The sequence below is a fragment of the Giraffa tippelskirchi genome, chromosome 12 (assembly GCF_054371585.1).
Source record: "Giraffa tippelskirchi isolate mGirTip1 chromosome 12, T2T-mGirTip1v1.2.pri, whole genome shotgun sequence".
Taxonomy (NCBI): domain Eukaryota; kingdom Metazoa; phylum Chordata; class Mammalia; order Artiodactyla; family Giraffidae; genus Giraffa; species Giraffa tippelskirchi.
Genome location: NC_137286.1, coordinates 45,420,577 through 45,434,248, shown reverse-complemented (window position 1 = coordinate 45,434,248; position 13,672 = coordinate 45,420,577). Strand labels below are relative to the sequence as shown.

General features: G+C 52.7%; 1 protein-coding gene across 5 annotated transcripts in view; it reads left to right on the top strand.

Annotated features, from left to right (window-relative positions):
* The window catches only part of SEMA4B (semaphorin 4B), an 85,016-nt gene that overhangs the window by 61,748 nt on the left and 9,596 nt on the right, over nucleotides 1–13,672 (top strand). For all 5 annotated transcript variants that reach the window (XM_081547018.1, XM_081547021.1, XM_081547020.1 and 2 more), the window contains 2 exons: nucleotides 12,140–12,303; nucleotides 12,472–12,534. In XM_081547018.1, coding sequence (XP_081403144.1) covers nucleotides 12,140–12,303; nucleotides 12,472–12,534 — 227 coding nt within the window. The remainder of the gene's footprint in view (nucleotides 1–12,139; nucleotides 12,304–12,471; nucleotides 12,535–13,672) is intronic.

Below are 13,672 nucleotides of genomic sequence, written 5' to 3'. Positions count from 1 at the left end.
AACTCCCCCAAGGCCTGGGGTGCCTAGGGAGAATGGCCTGTGTCTGTGGTTTAAAACAAAATCCTTAGAAGTCTGCATCTGTGCCCTTTGTATGGAGCCCTCGTTGCTGTTGATCAACAGCAAATGCCTGAGGCCATCAGAAGGGGGTGCCCCACTTGTGGTCTCACCTGGTGAACAGGAGGGGGAGAAGAACTGGGGGCTCCAGGATCAGCTAGGGCAGCAGAGGCCTCAAGAGGAAGTCTCTTGTCCATGTGAAAGAAATGGTTCAAAGAAGAACCTTGTGGAAACTTGGTTCTATTTCATCAGAGACTCTGTGGTCGGGAGAGAGGCTTTGCAGTGGTCAGAAACAGGAGAGATGCGGAGTGGAAACAGGGCCCCGGGTGTGCAGTACCGTCCAGCCTGGCCATGTGGGCAGAAACAAAACAACCTGCTCCTCTGCTTGTGAAAGTCACATTGGGTCCCCTTATTTGGGCAATTAAAGGAGCTATGAATCCCCCCCACCCCCCTTCCCAGCCGCCTCAGAAGTGCCTGGCTGGAAAACTCTGGACACAGTGTTTCCAATCTAGATTGCACAGAAACCCATAAGCCTGCAAACTTCAGTCAACAAAACCCCATTGAGCAGAGAGGACATGGCATTGGCCTGAATCAGCTGTTTGTCCTCTGACCCCAAGCGGGCACCCAAGGTCATGGCTGCCCGGAGAAGTCCCATGCAAGCCGCTTTCTTTCTTTTTGGCCAGGCCACTTGGCTTCTGGGACCCTTAGTTCCCTGACCAGGAATCAAACCCAGGCCCTCGGCAACGAGAGCATAGAGTCCTAACCACTGCACCACCAGGGAATTCCCCAAGCCGCTTTCAGAGTCTTTTCCTGGCAGGTTCCTGGCCTCCCTCCTTGAGGTGGCCTCAACTTGAAGGTGAACATTTGTCTTCAGCTCTGTCTGGTGGGCTGGCATCTCCATAGCCCCTCAAGGCCGAGCTGTAACTGTGGGGCTAACAGGCAGCTGACTGCACAGCCTGGGGCCAGCACCTGCCTCCCACAGGCCCGATTTCACATTGACAAGATGGGAATAATAATAGCAGGACCCACCTTTCCCGGTTCTGAGAGGATTACGGGAAATAATGTATGTAAAGTGTTTGGCCTGGTGCCTGGCACGTGCTCCCTCCCCAGTAAAAGGTATCGGCTTCTGTTCTCTGTGGTGGTAATCTCTGCCCGCCTTCTTGGGTGAGGTTGTTTGCATCAATGTGGTCAACATAGTCTGAGCACTGGCTGTCTGCAGGCCCTCTGCTTGCTGCTAAGACCTTCTGGCCCAGGAATGAAATAGTGCAGACTCCCTGCCTACCCCAGGGGGGTAGGAGAACAAGCAAGTCCATCCTTTCCACAACCCCCACCACCACCGCCCTAGAGCTGATCGGAGGCCATCCCTCAGGGTTCTGCTTAACTCAATCCGCTTTTCAAGTGCTCCTGGTTCAGCTCTTTCAAAGTTCTCCTCTGCCCCAGAACCTAGTCTGCCTGAGGCTGGACCACACCTCTCCCTCCTCCCTGCCCCTCGCTGCTTCCATTCTGCCCTCTGAATAACCCACATTTGTCTGGGTGTTGAAATGCCCGTGTGCCAGCCCAGCAAAAAAAAACTCTGAGGTTGCGTAACTTGGGCCACAGCTGGATACACCTGCACGTTCATCTCCCAACATGGAGGGGGGTATGGCACGGGGCCTGGAGAAAAAGCTGGACTCAGAGCATGTCTGTCACTCCTTCCTTTGTCCCCTTCTTAGGACTTGTAAGCTCACTCCCCCATCCCTGGGTGCTTAGGATTGGAAGAGCAGCTTCTGATGTGGTCCTTGAATAAGTAATAGGTTGTGTGTTTCCGTCTGGTGAAAAAAACTACTGAGGTCACTGCTTGGATTGGACAAAGGAGCCGACTGATGCCCTGATGGCCCAGCGATGGTCGAAAATAGGGTAGACTTAGCAGACTCCTAGGGGATTTCCAGGTGGTGCTAGTGGTAAAGAACCTACCTGCCAATGCAGGAAACATGGATTTGATCCCTGGATCAGGAAGATCCCCTGGAGGAGGACATGGCAACCCACTCCAGTATTCTTGCCTGGAGAATCCTGTATACAGAGGAGCCTGGCGGGCTACAGTCCACAAGGTTGCAAAGAGTCAGACATGACTGAGGTGACTTAGCAAGCAAGCAAGGAGCAGATTTGGCCAGGAATGTGGTTCCCTGGAGACTGGGGCAAATGTCTCAGCCAGATGTTTGTGCACCAGGTTAGAGCCAGCTTGGAGATAGATCTTTGTCTGGCCTCCAGGTGTTTTAGAAAAATTTTATTTAGTCAGCAGTATCTAAAACTCAGGAAATTTTCTATAAAAATCTAGATTTCCAACTCTTCTGAAGACCTGTTGAGGCTTGGTCCTTGTTCCATTGAGCAATGAGGGTCTGGGTGAAGCAGCAGCTGCCCCTTCAGAGGGGCGCCTGCTTGTAGGAGGCCGCACTCCCATCTGTCCCCCTTCCTAGTGGGCTTCAAGGTGGCCAGGGGCTGTGGGTTTACTCAGAGCAAAGATGAGGACTTGGGGGGTGTGGTGGCGCATGGGTAAGGCCGATCCTAATTGTTGGTGGCCCCTAACATGGGAGCTCATCACTTCCATGAACTGCATTTTTTTTTGTTGTTGTTCTTCCCAGCAGCCCTGCAAAGGAGCTCCCTCCCAGAAAGGCAGGTTATCTTGTCTGGCTGGTCAGTGATAAAGTCAGGACTCACATACAGGTCTTCTGACTTGTTTCCAGTCCGTGGCCTTCCCTGTCTCTCTGTAGCGCTTCTAGTTGTCATGCTTCCCTCTGGACCCTGGGATCCCGGGACTGAGCTTTTGGGGAGGGGACAGGGAGGGGCTGTGCTCCTCAGACATACTCTCAAGAACGTGAGGCTTCAGGACCTCTGGACTGCCCCCTTTGAATCTGATGTCCACCCCTGGACCAGAGCACCCCAAACTGGGACTTGGGACTCTGTGAATCGTTCATTCAATCAACAAATGTTTATTGAACAACTCCTTGGAACTCACCTGGTCAGGTGATACAAATACTGGATACAGATAATAAGATAGCTTTTTTTTTAAGGACCACTTTGTTTTTATTTATTTGTTTATTTGGGTGTGCTAGGTCCTTGTTGTGGCACAAGGGCTGTCTTGCCGTAGCACATGGGCTCGGTTACCCTGCGGCCTGTGGAATCTTCCCGGACCAGGGATCGAACCCGAGTCCCCTGCATTGCAAGGCGGATTCTCAGCCACTGGACCACCAGGAAAGTCCCAGTAAGACGGTTTTGATCCTCAAGGATCCAAGCTTGGTGAGGGAGACAGGCACTAGAGGCCCATCCTCGTCAGACAGTGTGGCCAGTGCATGGCCAGAACTGTGAACAGGAAGTGACGGGTACACAGAGAAGGGCACTTGCCCAGCCAGGGATTCGGGAAGGCCTCCTGGAGGAGGTGAATCTGGGCTGAGTCTCAGAGGATGAGTAGGAGTTAGTCAAAAGGAAGAGCATTCCAGGTAGGGGGACTGCCTGGGTGAAGGCTGGGGAGAAGTAGGGCCCTGAGTTGCAGTTAGCTGTCCTGAAATGGGAGGGGGATGTGGCATGAACTGGCTGGGGCTTTGGGTCACAGGACAGTGACAGTTCCCAGCAGCAGGGCAGGGGGCAGGGGCTGGTGTAGGACTGAGGTAGCAGGGGTGGTGAGGGGAACAGACCTGGATGGCATTGAGGAGGGGACTTGTCAGGATGTGACCGTGGACCGGATGTCCATGATGAGAGAAAGGGAGACAGGAAGTGCGACTGCCAGCTTTCCAGCCCGGTGAGCGATGCCCCACAGACACACAAGATCCCAAGTCGAGAAGTGGTCTGGGAAGGGGTGGAGGCGGGAAGGCGCCCACGGAGGGTCTCCGCATCATGGGGTCTGGCTTGCACTGGATGAAGAGGCTGGGGAGTCACCAGCGTCCAGGACATTGAAGCGGTGAGAATCAATATGTGGCCCAAGGTCCAAAGGCCCAACAACCCCAGGGAACAAAAAGATTCAAGAGCAGAAAGGCTGGAGAGGCTGGAGGTGATTCATAACACTGACTTCGGAGCCGGTGGCCCAAGTTCAAATCCCAGCTCCACCACTCTTCCTAACTGCGTTACCGAGGGCATGTCAGTTCACGTGCGCTTTGGTTCTCTCCCCTGCAAAAAGCGGATGGTAATTCCTACCTCACAGCAACCCGGCCAGGATGCCCAGCACCAGCCCATTTATTTAGAGTGCTGAGTCAGTGCTTGGAGGGATGAGGCCCAGGAGGAGGATGAGGGAGACATGAGGAGACCGCCCCAGCCCCGGCCAAGGCCGGCGTGGCAGACGCTCAGGGACCCCTGCCAGGCCGTGCCCCTTGGCGCCGGGGTTTGGCAGGGACGTGATCCCCAGGCCCGGTGAGCGTGGGGCTGGTTAAGGCCTGACTCCGGTCAGGGAGTGAGTGGGAGGTGAGGAGTGGAGACGGCTCTGGGTGGCTCGTCTCAGGAGTTGGTCTGAGAAGGCGAGGAGGGAAGCACACAAGCTTCTAGGATGAGATGGAGGTTGATGACCCAGGACTCAGTTTCTGAGGAGATGGGGGGCAGGGGGGTGGACAGTGGGAAGTTGAGGCTCTTTATGCCTGAAAGCCCCAGCTTCCTCAGAAAAGGGGGGGGCCTCTGAGGGAAGGAGGGTGGGGGTACAGGCCTCAGCAGAGAGGGGGCAGCCAGCCCCTTAAGCAGAGGGCTGCAGGAGCTGACCTTGGTCCTGGGTGGGGTAGGTGGGGGTCAGGCTCCCAAGACGATGGCTGCTCATGACAGGTCCTGGGTTAAGACTCTGCTGGCCAGATAACACAAGGAGAGGGTGTCTGTAAGGGGCTGGGGGGCCACCTGGGGGTGGCAGGAGCACTTGGCCAGCTTGGAGCAGCAGCGAGCCAGGAACCAGGCTTTTCCTAAGTGTGCCCACCCCTTCAAGGCTGGGTTCCCTCGATTTCTTTCTGTCTTTCTCGGTGACTTCAGTCCGTAGGAAGAGCTTCCGGAACTTAGCCCCCTTCCCCCACCACGAGTGACCCTTCCCTGTCTGGTCTGGGGACTCTGCCCTGGCACCGGGGCTGGTGACAGCAGAGTTGGCACGCTGCCTGCAGCCCGTTGGGCCGCCCGGTGCGGTGCTGGGCGGTGTGAAAGGAGGACACGACAGGCAGGTCGGTGCTGAGTCAGCGCTCCCGTCCAGCAGGGCGGTGCTCCAGCTGGCGCAGGTGGGTCCAAGGGTCCCTCCCATGTGACTCCCTGGGGAAGAGGTGCTCCAGCAGAGCCTCTCTGGGGGGCTCTCTTGTCTAGGGCCCAGACAGACCCCTCTCTGGGGACCCTGGGATTCAAGCTGACAGGCAGCCAGCCGCCCACCACCACCCCACCCCCCTTGCTTGCTGGGGGCAACTTCCTGGCTCTGACTCCACAGGGAAGCTCTTGTCTTCTGGCTGAGTCCTGCTGGGGCCTGTGGAGGGCGGACTGCTGAGGCCAGGTCAGCGTTGGCTGTAGCCCCCCCACCGCACAGCCACAGTGCAGGGAAAGGTGGGGTGGGGCTCTGAGTCACGGGGAGGGGGGGGCCTGCCACAGCGCCTGACTGGCAGGGTGGGGACTGCCCCGGGGTGGGGACGGAGCTGAGGCCTGTTCCCGGCTCACCCCGGACAGCTCCAGGCTTCCGGCTGAGTCACGGCCCAGGGTAGGAACTCCAGTTGAGGCTGGGGGCTGAGCTGTCGCCGCATCACTTCCGGCTGTGAGCACCGGCCCCCAAGGGTGTGGAAGCAAGCGGGGCCCTTCAGGTAGCCCTGACAAGCCCAAGCACCCCCCACCCCACCCCACCCCAGGCCAGCCTCCATCTTGCCATCTCGGAGCCCTGGAGAAGCCACCGGCTCAGGCCGGCCCTAGGCTGAATGGGAAGGTTTCTTCCCACTAGGGAGAACCGGCCACAGCTTCAGGCATCCCGACCTTCTCTGCACTGGACTAACCTGCTGGGCAGAGGACGTGGACAGTGCCTGAGCAGCACAGGACACTCTCTGCCACACACAGGGCAGGGTTGACGCTAAGACTGACCCTGAAGTGTGCCCTAGCGCTCGGGGAGCTGAGTGCATAAACACCTTCCCCTCTTCAGTCACCTCTGCAGATGGCACCCCGGAGCGAACGCGCAAGCATGGACAAGCCCTGCAGTAGGGTGTAGACACACACAGACACACGCGCACACACACAGAGGCAAGCTCAGGCAGGAACCCCACTCAGAACACCACTGAGCAGGAACCAGCACACACACACACACAGGCCCGTGACCCCATCCCCTGTCTGAGCCCACACCCTCTGCTTGGCCGTGAGACCCTCACTGGCTCGGTACAGGCCGAGGTTAGAGGCGCCCAGGGTGAGGACCAGGGAAGCCCAGCTCTTCCAAACAGCCCTGCTTCTCTGGCAGCTCTCGCCAGGCTGGATTTTCCTGCAGGGCTATATGATTTTGTTTTTGATCTGCTGGAGTGTTGATCATGCGCCAGACACCATGCCAACACCGTGATAACGTGTACAAAGTTGTTTTGAGCGAAGCTTTCAGTAAATGTGGGTTATTACGTGTATTACTATTTACGTGTCTAATCTCATTTCTTGTAACTACCCTGAGAGGCAAGGTGCTATTATCCTCATTTCACAGATAAGGAAAACAGAGCTCCTAGATGTGAAGTGACTAGTCCTAGTGGCACATAGACGGTAAGTGACAGAGACAGGAGTTGAACCCAGATCTCTGAGTCTGTGCTATTTATTTATTTGGCAGTGCCGGGTTTCAGTTGCAGCATGCAGGAATCTAGTCCCCTGACCAGGGATCGAACCCAGGCCCCCTGCATTGGAAGCACGGAGTCTTAGCCACTGGACCACCTGGGAAGTCCCTCTGAGTCTGCGCTTTTAACTTCTGGCTTGCTGACACTCCCAGCTGGCAAGCGAGCCCTACTGACTGGCCTTGGTGAAGGCCACAGGGCAAGAGGGATTGTGGATGGCTAGGCCTTCAGGACAACGCGGCGCTTTGAGTCTGAGAGACGTGGGGTGGAGGGAGCAAGGGGCAGGATCCCCAGGACGGGAATGCGTGTGAGGGGACCCCTTGCCCGCTTCTCCAAGGTGTTTCCTGTCCCGTGGTGGTTGCATTGATGGGACTCCCAGTGTGACCAAGGAGGCGTGGGGGCTCCTGGGCAGCTGGCCTGTGTTTGGAGGGCGGGGCTGGACCAGGGCTGGGCAGCTGGCGCCTCGGCTGCCCCTCCCACTTGGCTGTGACCCTTGGCAAGTCTCCCCACCCCCCATGCCCCCAGGCCTGAGCGAGGCTGAGCTGCCACCTGGACTAAAGCTTATCTCTGACCTTTGGCATTCCTGTGTCTGGACAGATTCCAAGAGCCGCCTCTGCCCAGGCCTACCAGACCGCCGCCTCAGGAGAAATGTGCCTCCTCTGTAGGCAGATAAGCCCTCACTGTCAGGAAACTGGAGTGCTGCGAAAGGATGAGGGGGTTTCCCTGGTGGTCCACTGGTTAAGAATCTGCCTGCCAATGCAGGGGACATGGGTTCGATCCCTGGTCTGTAAAAATTCCACATGCCTCAGGGGCAACTGAGCCTGTGCACTCTTAAGACCCTGTGCTCTGCAGCAAGAAATCTTGGTCCGTGAGAAGCCTGTGCATCGCAACTAGAGAATAGCCCCCGCTCACTGCAACTAGAGAAAGCCCACATGGCAGCGAAGACCTAGTGCAGCCAGAAATTAATTAATTAAAAATAAATTAAAAATACTAAATAATAAAAAGACGAGGGACTGCAGTGGCCGTTTGCTCTGGTCTCACTGACTCCTTGTGAGCCTGCTGTGAGTTTTCTTGTCATTATTCCCATTATGAGAAAACTCCAGTTCGGTGAGATGGCGTCTACCCTGCCCTACAAAGGACCTACCCTACATGGTGCTTCTCAAAGTGTGCTCCGTGAGCCTTCTACCTCAGAATCCCCTGGGAGCTCAAAAACTTGCACGTTCTCAGGCCCCATCCTGAGCCAGCACCATGAGTTTCCAGGGTCAGCTCGTAGATCTAGAGTTTAGATCTTCCAGGTACTTTTGCTGCAGTTTGTAGACCAGGAGTCCAGGGAGGAGACCTCGTGAGTTGGCCTTCCAACACAGCTTCCGGTGTTGCTTTACAATGTTGTTAGTTTCTGCTGTATAACACAGTCAGTCAGCTATATGTATACACATACCCTTTGCTCTTGGACCTCCCACCCGCCTCCAGTCCCATCCCTCTAAGTCATCACGGAGCACTGAGCTGGGCTCCTTGTGCTGTATAGCAGCTTTCCCCTAGCTATCTATTTTGTACACGGTAGTGTATATACGTCAATCCCAGTCTCCCAGTTCATCCCACCACCCTCAGTTCAGTCATTTCAGCTCAGTCGTGTCCGACTCTTTGCCACCTCATGGACTGCAGCATGCCAGGCTTCTCTGTCCATCACCAACTCCTGGAGCTTGCTCAAACTCATGTCCATTGAGTCGGTGATGCCATCCAACCATTTCATACTCTGTCATCCCCTTCTCTTCTTGCCTTCAATCTTTCCCATCATCAGGGTCTTTTCCAGTGAGTCAGTTCTTCTCATCAGGTGGCCAGAGTATTGGAGCTTCAGCTTCAGCATCAGCCCTTCCAATGAATATTCAAGACTGATTTCCTTTAGGATTGACTGGTTTGATCTCCTTGCAGTCCAAGGGACTCCCAAGAGTCTTCTCCAACACCACAGTTCAAAAGCATCAATTCTTCAGCGCTCAGCTTTCTTTATAGTCCAACTCTCACATCCATACATGACCACTGGAAAAACCATAGCCTTGACTAGACGGACCTTTGTTGGCACAGTAATGTTTCTGCTTTTTAATAGGTTGTCTAGGTTGGTCATAGCTTTTCTTCCAAGGAGCAAGCGTCTTTTAATTTCATGGCTGCAGTCACCATCTGCAGTGATTTTGGAATCCAAGAGTATAGTCTGTCACTGTTTCGATTGTTTCCCCATCTATCCCACCGCCTTACCCACTTGTTTCCCTCTCTATTCCAGCCCTGCAAATAGGTACATTTGTACCATTTTTTCTAGACTCCACGTGTATGTGTTAGTATGTTATATTTTTCTCTTTTCTTCACTCTATATGAGAGACTCTTGCTGTGGGGCTTTGCGTAAATTGTTTACTGATCCTGAGCTTCAATTTCCTCATTTGTAACCTGGGGATAGCAGCAATTTCTATCTCACAGGACCATTGTGGGTACCCAGGGACTTAGTAAGTACAACATATTGACCCAGCATTTTCCTGGCGGCATCTGTGGTGGCCAAGCAGAGGGGTCTCTTGGTTGGGGGGGGGAGGGGGTTGGTTCTTCCCAGAGCAAAATGCAAAATGACCAGGCTGTTTGTTCCAAAAGGCTGACCAGCTCATCAGCTCAAAGTACAAGCAACATAATTGGGCCTCAATTATGTGTTGGGTTTTACGGTTGGGAAAAGTAGGGGGTTAGTGCTGGAAACTTTCCTTGGGCCTGCCAGCGTATCCTGTGTGTGTGTGTGTGTGCGCTCACTGTGCCAAGCAGCATGTGCAATCTTAGTTCCCTGACCAGGGATCGAACCCGCACCCCCTGCATTGGGAACTCGAAGTCTTAACCACTGGACCACCAGAGAAGTCCCCCTTCCAGTATGTAGAGTGCTAAGAGGAAGTGGTGAGGAGTTGGGAATTTGAGGCAAAAGACTTGGAGTCTAGTGTGGTTCCAATCTGAACGTAAGAGTTCAGAGAGGCCTTAGCTTCTCCAGACCACAGCTGCCCTATGTCGTTTCTGCAACAGAGTTCAGGCTCTGGACAGTGGGCAGGACTTTGCCCTGTGAGTTGCCAGTGCAGCCCGTGTTTCCGCTCTGGTTCTAGACTGACAGGCCTCCTAGCTGCAGATTCCCTCATAGATTCCTACACTCATACCTTGTAATACTGCCTTCCCGCATCAGGAGACCTTGTGATAAACAACAGCCTTGGGAACTCCATCATTCCTATTTGCTAGAGAGATTTCCCATTATATGTGCTGGGGAGTCCTACTGAAGGGCTTCCTTCAGCATGAACAGCCAGGTAAAAAGCCTGGCTCCCCCCAAAAAAAGGCTGGAATGTGTTCTTCCTCTTGAACAGTGAGGACAAGGTAACCTGATTTTCCTTTTCTCTTTGGCCACTGGGAGGCTTAACACTAAATGCAGAGCCCATGTCCGGAAGCTGCATGAGGATCTTACGACCTGTTGGTGTGAACCCGTTCCTCCGTTCTGGCTTAGATGCTTTCTTCAGATTTCCCCTCTCCGCTCCTGATTTTTAGCATTTATATTTCACTGCCGTCTTTTCTTCATGTCTCCTTGCCCTGTGTGGAACCAGGCTGAGGGTATGTAAAAATGCCCACCCTGCAAACACACATGAAGCTGTCTTCACAACTGCTTTGTTGGCATGGTGCTTTTTTTTTTTTTTTTTGCTTCCTCAGCTTCATGAAACTATTAGCGTGATTGCAGTCCACTGGTCAGTGACGAGATGCTGGGGGTTGGGCACCGTGACTGCTTTTTGCTTGTGTTTTTTTTCTTATCAGCTGCTTAGAATTTTTAAAATAATTTCCCTCCAAGTCCATTAGTCACTGAGAGCACAGGCGGTACCCTGGTGGATAGATGTGTGTGTTTATCTTCTTCCTTTCCTTCTAATTTATGTCTTTAGCATCGCACAAGTGTAACCTGTAGAGTCAAAAAAATGATAACAAGTGCAAAGGGAAAAAAATTACCTAGAATTCTACCAGGATACCACTTTTCAGTATTTTGTGATTCATTCTTCTTGACTTTTTTTTTTCTGTGTTTATGTTTTTCCCACAAAAAAATCAAATCTAACTGTGCATAGTGTTTTCTCATTTTCATTTAATGGTAGATAACTAGTATCTTTCCTTGTTATTACATATTCTACAACGATGAAAGATACTTGAAATTTATATGATATATACATGCACATAGTCTTTTTTTTTTTTTTAAAGCATAGAAAGACTTATTGTGAAAAGCAGTAATTGCCTCAGTCTTCCCCAGCCGCAGGCCTGGGTAAAAGGGGCAATTTTAATCATTTAGACTTATTGTCACAGAGTGGTTCCCTCCACTTAAATAAAATGTTTACTCCACGATTTCTTGGTTTATTGGATTTACTGACTTGCCCCTAAGAAAAGTAAAGGTTTTCATCACTTCCATCACCTTTCCCCACTTCCTCCAAACATTCTCTGCCTCTATATTTGGCTACCTTTGCAATTTAAAATATAAGTGATACACTTAAGCCTCAAGTTCTTGTTCTACAAACCAGTCTCTTGTGGCCCTTATTCTCAGAGGAAGATAGGGAGACTGCATTTTCCTTGACTTCCTTTCACCCCCAGCATCACAATGCTTGTCTGATGTACATTCAAGTTTCTGAGGTCAAGGTTATTAGCATTTACATTGTGTTCAATAACCAGAAATCGCCCATGAGTGACGCGAAGCAGTGCTGAGAACTGAAGGCCAGCACCCCGTGTTTGCATTCCTCTGTGAATTGTGTTCACTGCTGCCCACGGGAGTGGGCTGTGCTTACAAGTTCTTCTCTTTGGGTCTAATGCCACTCAGAGGAGAATGTTAAAGAGACTTTCCTTTCTTACATTCTGTTAGATGCTCAAAATCCATCACTTTCTATTTCCGTTCACTTAATATTTTGACCATGCCTTTCTTAGATAACTTTGTTGTTTGTCCGGAGTTGCAAATACAACAGCATTTTACCAGCTGCATAGTATTCCGGCATAGAAAGTGTTGAGATTTATTTTCACCCAGCCCCCTGTGGTTGGATTTGAGGTGATTTCAGTCTTTCTTTAACATGAATGGTGCTGTAATTAATGTTCTTTGACATTCATCATTGTGCATTTGTTTTGTACATAATGTTTGAGAATCCAGGAGTGCTGCTCCCCTTAAATCTGATTGCTGGTCCTCAGCCCCATGCACCCACTGCCTTGCTGATCTACCTTCAACCACATCAGTCTGTTCTAGAGGTTGGTGTAAGAGCGTTCTCAGGGGAGGAGTGGCTCCCAGGTAATGTCTATCATCCTCTCTCCAGGCTCTGAAAAGCGGCCATTCCTCAGATTTGAAGCTGAAAACATCTTCAACTACACAGCTTTCCTGCTGAGCAGGGACGGCAGGACTGTGTACGTGGGTGCCCGAGAGGCCCTCCTGGCACTCAACAGCAGCGTCAGCTTCCTGCCAGACGGGGAGTATCAGGAGGTCAGATGATGCTCAGGGGTAGGCTGGGTGGAGGGTGCCGGTAGGTGGGTGGGTGGGGGATGGAACTTCTGGGTCCCAGGATGATGCAAATGGGGGAGGGGCAGAGAAAAGAGAGGCGGAGCCTCTGTTCCCAGATGCACACTGACCTTTCCCTTTCTGGTTCCCCAGCTGCTGTGGCGCGCAGATGCAGAGAGAAAACAGCAGTGCAGCTTCAAGGGCAAGGACCCAGAGGTGAGCCAGCACCTGGAGGTGACCTGGGCTGAAGGAGGGCTGGAAGGTGGTAGATCTGGGCCCAGGATGGAAGCTGGAGGTGGGAGCAGATGCTACTAGCTGTGGTGGAAAGGGCATGGGCTTCTGAGATGGCCAGACCCGGGTTTGTGTCTCGACCCCGTACTTATTGTCTCTCTGACCTTGGACAAATGGATTTGCCTTTCGAGCCTTAGTAAAATGGGTATAAGGATGCCTGTCTCACTGGGCTCACCACAAGGATTCAGTGAGCTAATATATATAATAAGGGCCAAACAGACGTCAGCTTCCAGCAGGAGCAGTGATTGGGTGAGGGTGGGGGTGGGAGTCTGTCCCTTTGAGGACGGTGCTTGATGTGGCAGGCCTGACATATCCTAGCTTGGTTTTGGCCAGACCAATGAGTGGGGGCCGGTCAGCCCGGAGTTCTTTGGGAAGACTCCCCACCATTCCCAGAGGCGTCCTGGTCCTGAGTTCAGCAGGGGGCGGCTAAGTGAAGTCGCTCAGTCGTGTCCGACTCTTTGCGACCCCATGGACTGTAGCCTACCAGGTTCCTCCATCCATGGGATTTTCCAGGCAAGAATACTGGAGTGGGTTGCCATTTTCTTCTCCAGGAGATCTTCCCGACCCAGGGATTGAACCCGGGTCTCCCGCATTGTAGGCAGACGCTTTACCATCTGAGCCACAGGGAAGCACGGGGGGCAGCTAAGGTGAAGGCAAAAGACACCAGTCTTGGGGTCAAGACACAAGTTCAGGGAATTTCCTGGGGCCCAGTGGTTAGGACTTCCAATCCCTGGTCGTGTAACTAAAATCCCATAAGCCAAGTGGCATGACACCCCCCCCCCCCCAAATTTTTTTTTTAAGACACAGGTTCAAGCCCTGACTACTCTTGATTTCTTTTATTCAACAGAAATGTGTCAAGTACTTACTGTGTGCCCAGGTGCTTTGAGGCACTGGTTATTATCGTTGTCATTGTTGTTCAGTCACAAAGTTGTGTCCGACTCTTTGCAACCTTATGAATTGCAGCACACCAGGGTTCTCTGTCCATCACTATCTCCCTGAGTTTCCTCAAATTCATGTCCATTGAGACAGTGATAACATCCAACCATCTCATCCTCTGTCGCCC